Source organism: Lycium barbarum, chromosome 2 (genome assembly GCF_019175385.1).
Source record: "Lycium barbarum isolate Lr01 chromosome 2, ASM1917538v2, whole genome shotgun sequence".
Classification (NCBI taxonomy): Eukaryota; Viridiplantae; Streptophyta; class Magnoliopsida; order Solanales; family Solanaceae; genus Lycium; species Lycium barbarum.
This window is the reverse complement of record NC_083338.1, coordinates 116,620,797-116,628,569: the sequence shown is the minus strand read 5'-3', so window position 1 is coordinate 116,628,569 and position 7,773 is coordinate 116,620,797. Positions and strand designations below refer to the sequence as shown.

Below are 7,773 nucleotides of genomic sequence, written 5' to 3'. Positions count from 1 at the left end.
CAAGTGTAGAGAAAAGGAAGTGGCAAACACGAAGATGCCAAATGGGTTGGATCCCAGTTGTCAATGTGAAGTAACTTATAAAAGATGACAATGACAGGGTACACTTGTGTATTGTCTTCTCTGTGAAGGAAAAAAGAGAGAGAGAAAGAGAGTTACCCGTGAGTCGTTCAAGTTTGAATTTTGATTATAACACTTGTCCCAACAATAAAAAAAAAGTCTGTTTTCTCTTTTTCCTTCTCTTTTTAATAAGGTGCACACAATTAGATATTCAATGTCTGTCTATTGTTTTTTTTTTTTTTCACACGGTATTCGATATTGCATTGGAGTTCAGACTATGAACCCGTTTGAATTGGCTATAAGCTGTTTTTAGTATTTGGTTGATCAGCTTAAAGTCATTTTATGTTTAAAATAAGCTCAAAAAAATAATTAAGCCCATTTGACTTAATTTATCTAAAGCAGCTTATAAGTTGTTCTGAAAGCAGCTTATAAGTTTATCAAAAAAATAATTATTTTTTTTAGCTTATAAATTGCTTGCAGCTTATAAGCATAAATCCATCCAAACAGGCTCTATATTCGGATTTGTACCAGTTAGGATCCATTTTTGAATAAATGCTCCCTATTAAGAATATTTTCATACCCTGAATTTGAATCAGATATCTGATTAATAATCTGTTTGACTAAACTTTTAAAATCAACTTATTTTAAAAAATACTTATAAAACAATATTTTTGATGAAAAACAATTCGTGTTTGACCAATTTTTAAAAAACTTATAGTAATTTGTATTTGACTAAACTTTTAAAAAATATTTCTAAATATATTTTTCTCAAAAGTACTTTTGGGCTAAAGCTACTATTTTTATCTTCTGGAAAATTATTTCTCTACTTTGCAGAAGCACTTACTAAAAAAAAAATACTTTCAGAAAAAAAAAATTAGCTTTATCGACTATAGTTGAGCAGTCCGTCCGGGGCCCACATCTTTGGTGTTTCATCATGTATGTTCCTTGAATTTTTATGAACCGTTTTTTTCTCTCTCTCTATCCGTTGATAACGGAAAATTGACATTTGCGCTGTCGGTGGCTAAAAAATGTTGGGAGTAATTTCTATAGTTTAGTTACGAAATACTTATACAATTTTGAATTCACTTATAAGATAATGACACATAACATCATTTATACAAATATAGATTAATAACGTAGAAGTATAATAAATTAAACGGAAAAGGTCCAAAAATATCCTTAAACTATTGAAAAAGGCTCATAAATACCCTCCTTCCATCCACCTTTTAGGTCTAAAAATACCCTTAAGGTTTGTTTTTGGCTCAAATATACCCTTTAAACTAACAGAATATGTTTTTTTGTTTTTTTTTTTCGGAAAAGGTCCAAAAATACCCTTAATCTATTGAAAAAGGCTCATAAATACCCTCCTTCCACCTTTTGATCTAAAAAAATATGAACGAAATATGTTTTTTTTTTTGGGTTTTTTTTGCATTTCATGAATAAAAAAATGAAATAGGAAATTATAATTTTTTTTTTACATTTCGTGTATTAAAAAACAAAATAGGAAATTATAATTTTTTTTTTCATTTCGTGTATTAAAAAACGAATAGGATAAAAAAAATTAATTTCGTTCATATAAAAACGAACTTGGAAAATATATATACCAACGAAATAAAAAATATATATATATATATATATATATATTTTCCAATTTCGTTTTTATATGAACGAATTTTTTTTTATCCTATTTTTTTTAATACACGAAATGCAAAAAAAAAAATATAATTTCTTATTTTGTTTTTTAATACACGAAATGCAAAAAAAAAATTATAATTTCCTATTTCGTTTTTTTATTCAAGAAATGCAAAAAAAACCCAAAAAAAAAAACTTATTTCGTTCATATTTTTTTAGACCAAAAGGTGAAAGGAGAGTATTTATGAGCCTTTTTCAATAGATTAAGGGTATTTTTGGACCTTTTCCGATAAAAAAAAACAAAAAAACATATTATGTTAGTTTAAAGGGTATATTTGAGCCAAAAACAAACCTTAAGAGTATATTTAGACCTAAAAGGTGAATGAAAGGGTATTTTTAGACCAAAAGATGGAAGGAGAGTATTTATGAACCTTTTTCAATAATTTAAGGGTATTTTTGGACATTTTCCGTAAATTAAATTATTTAAGATAAATGTAAAATTTTAAAATGAAACATAAAGAATAGCATCAAAACTCAAATTAAGGGCCAGATAGGCAACCTATTGTATTGGTTTGGCCACACATAAAGGTGACCAAGCTCAAAATTCCGCTTCAGCCTACATGTCAAGAGCCTGTTTGGATGGACTTATAAGCTGTTTTAGATAAACTAAGTTAAATGAGCCCAATTATTTTTTTGAACTTATTTTAAGCACAAAATAACTTTAAACTGACTAGCCAAACACTCAAAAAAGCTGAAAACATCTTATAAGTCAATCCAAACGGGCTCTAACTCGAACAACATTGTACTGAACTACGCAGTGTAGCCTTGCTGATTTTTAGAGAACTAAATTGAAACGTAATTTGTACTCTTTTCCGGCCCCTTTTACAATAGTATTTTAAAAATAAATAATTATTTCTCAAATGACCCTCATATTAAATAATTATTTCTCAAATTTATTAGAGCACTAATAAGCAAATTTAGATACGCAAAGTTTAATAATAAGCAATTTGGTAAAACAAACACCTAATTAATGATGCATAAACCAGTAAAAGGAATCGGAGGAGTATCTCACATTTCGGTTTTCCCGTAATCTCGAAGTCCATAACTCCAAATTCCATAGTAAGCAACATTTACATAGAAAATTTCAACATTCACGCATAAACATACATATTACAAATAAAGAAATATTATTTCCAAATCATAATATTAGTTTTAATATTTGATTTGTTAGTTCAACTCAACTCGAAACAAAGAATGTTCAGAAACTGATTTATTTGAAAAAATCACTTGCCAAGACAAATGAACCTCAACTTGACCCGTTTGGCCATGAGAACAATTTTTCCACTTTATTTGAAAATGACATGAAAATTTCAAATACAACATTAAGTTATATTTGGAAAACACCTAAAACCCCTTTTTTTTTCACTTTCACATTCAAACTACCAAATACTTTTTTGCAAAAATTATAGTAATCAAACAAAACTCTCAACTCCAACTTCAAAAATTCCAAATAAAGTGACACTATATTTGATTTCTATGGCTAAACGCCTACTTAATCATCCAACAAAAGAAATTCACATGATGGAACCAAAAAGAGCACCAAGAGCTAATAATACATTATTTTATTTCAAATGAATACTAAGTGGAATAATAAATCAATATTACAAGCTGATACAACAACTACAAGAATGTTCTCTACCACAACTCCCAAATAATAATAATAATACATTAATAACACCTTATTTTATACCATCAACCATCCTCGATAATAGATCACACAAATATAAAAGCATTACTCCAAACCTCAACAAAGAATTTTAACATTTTTACCAGTCCGCGTAAAAAAAATGTAAAAATAAATACAGTAAATATAGCAATTTACTGTTTTCAACTACAGCAGCGCGTGATGATGGCAGTGCATCATGTAAAATAAATACAGTAAAGATAAACAGATTTACTGTTTTACTCGAGCGTGATGGCAGTGCAACGTGTAAAAATAAATACAGTAAATATAGACAGATTTACTGTTTAACTTTTCAACGACGGCAGCGAGTGATGGCACTGCATCCACGTCGGTAAGGGTTAGCCTGAGCTCCAGGTCGGCAATTGTAGTAAGAAGCACCTCTCCTTGAACATGGAACTCTGTTCCTACTGAGCGCACCATAGCTAATGTATCTCCTACGGTATGCTAACATGCGCCTGTTGCTCTCGGAATCCATCGAAAACTCTTCCGAATCATCAGCCAAACACTCCCCTATCGAACCATCACAGATCGGTGTTGAAGACATTGTCATTGGGAAAAACCCCATCTCGTGGGCCACACTAGCTGCACTTACGACCGTCGTCACGACAAGGAAAATCAAAGAGATCAATAAAACGGAGAAAGATTTCACTTTCGCCATTTTTTGTGAATTTTCTTGAGAAAAATTAGGAATTTTCTGGGAAAGTTTGGGGGAAAATAAAGAAGCACAGACTTGAAAGAGAGGAGTAAAGGAGTGGGGGAGATTTATAAGAGGGGGTATAAGGATTTAAGAAAAGGACCTTTTAGATGTGGAATAATAACGGGAGTGCCATGTGATTTTTGTCATTTTGCTTGTTTAAAAATGCAAAAACAAATTTAGGTTAGGAGGAATATAATGATGATGATAATGGAAGTTATGATAGTATGAAGGACAGCTATAAACCTGAGGAGTTTATTTTTTTCCTTTGTTTTTTCGTTAATCTAGATTCTTCCTATGTAGTCAACATTTCAAATAACATAGTCACATAGATGCAACACAGATATTCTCGTAATTCTTCTAATAAAAAATTCCAATAAACCACTAACTGTATGAGTTGTGAAAAAACAATGATATAATTTAACTAGATACAAAATTTAAGAAATAAATAAAAAAATTTGAAATTTGTGATCTAAAATAAATCATAGATATATATATGATTGTAAATTATTTTATTAAGGATAAAATGAAAAGTTTTATGTTAAATTATTTCTAAATATAAAAATATATCATTTTTATAAAGATAGTCTAACAGAAAAATGTATTACGGAAACTGAACCGTGAAAAATGTACTTTTTATATTAGCCTGTTTTCTTTACGAAAGACCACCATTACGGTGGAGGGGTTTAGGACTTGACCCTTTACCTAGGTACAATTGAAATCCTCAATATATGGTCATGAAGCAAGGGACATAAAATCTGTTTGTATTAGCTGATTAAAAGCATGATAAGAATATAGTGTCGACAGACACTTTCAGCTCCTGAAACTGACTTTTTAAGTTAGCATTTAGCAATTGTGTGTTTGGATAAATATGTTAAAATTGATACTAATAAATAGATGTTTTTGGTAAAAGTGATGATTTTAACACTTTTCCTATTTAAATGGCTAAAATGTCTTTGAACTGATTTACACAAATTATAAATTTAAATGTATTTTTATGTGAAAAATGACAGATAGCAAAAGCGAAATGAAGATAGAGTTAGAAGTTTTGTTATAGAAAGAATTATTTGGGTGACAAAAGATATTAGGGTAAAATAGTAAAAGAATCGATCAAACCACATAGTAGAGCGCATAGCTAGGACTACTAGTTAAAATGGAGAATGTACAGCGATAATTTTATACTATTTGATGTCTACTCATCCGTACTTTCATTCTTTCTTGTAAAAGACAGACTGTTTATTGGTTGCGAGTTGTATATAAAAAGTATTTAATTATAAGCTGAAAATTCATAAATTGGAACAATTAACTTATAATTTTTGTTTGATTTTGACTTATAAACATCTTTTATGTTTGTCAAACGCGTAAATAAACAAAAAATATACTTATAAATTGATTTGACGAGCTTATAAACTGAATTTACCATCTCTCTAGTGCCTTATCTCTCCGGATACAACTTGTAAGTTAGGCATTTCCATCTCTCTACACCCAATTAACTGCCCAAACAAGTATTTGAATCAAATAACAGCTTTAAAAATTATGCCATACACACAGAAGGCACAAGTTAATAAAAGAAGATGGAAAATGTAGGCTGATTAGTCGAATCAATAAATTTTGAATAACAGACGCTTATATTAGAAACATAAGGAGGAAGATGGAAAATGAGCGTTTTAATATTTGCATTTTTCATTTATTTCTCAAAACATCTTATTAACTTGACTGTAAGAGTTTGAACCCACTGAAATCCGTAGCTAAGAGGCAACTTGAAACAAACTGATAATTAACAATGTTAATAATAAGATTTTCTCTATTATTTTCTCTTCAGATATTATTACCTTTTAAACACTAAAATTCTTGCCATTTTAAAAGACAGTTGTATTGCTAACTTGTGCTCCTATTTGCTAATCTCTAGAGTAGACGCGTTTGCTGTTAAAAAAGAATCTAGACGTGTTGATTTTGATTTTAAGAGTGGGGCATCAATTCATTTAGTTTTTGTTTTTCATTTAATTTAAATGGAAGAAGATGAGTACAAATGATGAGCTGTGCTTACTGATTGATGAAGCATTTGTTCGTACACGTGTCTTGTATTTAATCGACATATTTATTCTTTTCCATTTTTATTTTATTTTAAATATACAAACGTATACGCCGTTTTGGTCTTCTATCATGGAGTTAATTTCGGCTTTATTTGCGGCGCTTTTTTTTTTTTAAAAAAAAAGTAATAATATATCTATCTTTTGTACTTCCATTTAGCATCAGATATATGTAAGGGAAACGGTCAAAATTATGTGAAATTAAACAAATTTGCCTTGTGTTAATACTTGGAGTTAAGTATGCCCTCGTTTTACTAATTGGGGTCAAATTTACGCCTGAACAAGACAAAATGAAATAATTTGCCCTTATTTCTACATGATGGAAGCTTAGCACCTGGTGATACCACGTATAACATAGTTAAGGATTAATTTTTTTTAAAGAGAGGTAAATTTTAATTTTTCGCATAGTTCAGGGGCAAATCAACCCTTTCGTGTAGTTCAACGGCAAAATTGATCCTTCCCCTAATTTTGAGTTAATCTTTTTTTGTTGCTTCTTTCTCTATTCCCGCCACTACTTCTACCACCAGACACTCTTTCTCCCTCCTTCGTCCTTGTCTCTCCCCGCTACCATTGTCATCATCACTCCACCACCATCTTCTCTTCACTTTTCCTTTCTCTTTCTATCTTCTCGTCACCTCACCACCACTTACACCACTAAGAGGGACTGCACTAAACGACTTGAACATAAAATTTATAATACTATTTTGATGCAGGTGTATAGCTGCATATGGGTCAAAGGAGGAAGAAAGTCACTAATGGTAGGGTAATGAAGCAAAGAGACAAAAGAGGAATAAAAAAAATGTATAGCCGCATAACGGTCAAATTTTATTTATTTATTTCAATATGAGTTACAACACTCATCGTTTGATACATTGATTTTATGTATACCGATTTCCATTGAATTTCTAGATCAGGCATATGCATATAATTTTAACTTAAAGGTTTTCTAATCGTGCTTATCTATTCACTCACTAATTTCTTGACAAAATACTTATATTTTCTCGAGGTGATTTCAAGGCTATAACATTCAACTTTCTTCCTATGATTTTATTTGAAAACTCAATAGAAATCGTATGTACCTTCTTCATTCGTTTTCTTTTCTCAACTCTATTGCGGCTCATTTACACTTTTGTCCCTATTTAGTGATGGTCATGGATTTTTGTCCTTCAAGTGGGCTGGTCTTTCAATTTTGCCCTTCAAAATCAAATTTATACCTAAAGGGGCATAAGTTACGCATCATAATATTCATAAGACATATAAGTTTGATTTTAGAGGACAAAAATTAAAGACCAACCTATTTGAAGGGAAACCATTTTTGTCGAAAAAATTGGAAACCCATTATATATAATTGGGCCTTTTACATAGGTACCTTTATGGGCCTAATATTGGTCTCAGCAGCCCACTTTAATATCTTAAGAAGAAGCCCACGGGCAAGAAGGGTTTCCTTTTTCATTTTTTTGTGCGGATTGTCCTTCAAAAGCCCTGGTCTTTAAATTTTGTCCCTCAAAGTGGTGATCGTTAATTCTTGTCCTTCACCTAATACCCAAGTTCTGGTT

General features: G+C 30.5%; 1 protein-coding gene across 1 annotated transcript; it reads right to left on the bottom strand.

The window, feature by feature from the left end:
• Positions 1 to 3,725: 3,725 nt before the first annotated feature.
• LOC132628778 (rapid alkalinization factor-like) lies at positions 3,726 to 4,091 on the bottom strand. The gene has a single exon (XM_060344545.1). The coding sequence runs from the start codon at positions 4,089 to 4,091 to the stop codon at positions 3,726 to 3,728; it is 366 nt and encodes a 121-aa protein (XP_060200528.1).
• Positions 4,092 to 7,773: the final 3,682 nt, after the last annotated feature.

What these genes read in the sequence shown, in the direction of transcription:
- LOC132628778 (XM_060344545.1), bottom strand. Translation starts at nt 4,091, where the DNA reads ATGGCGAAAGTGAAATCTTTCTCCGTTTTATTGATCTCTTTGATTTTC.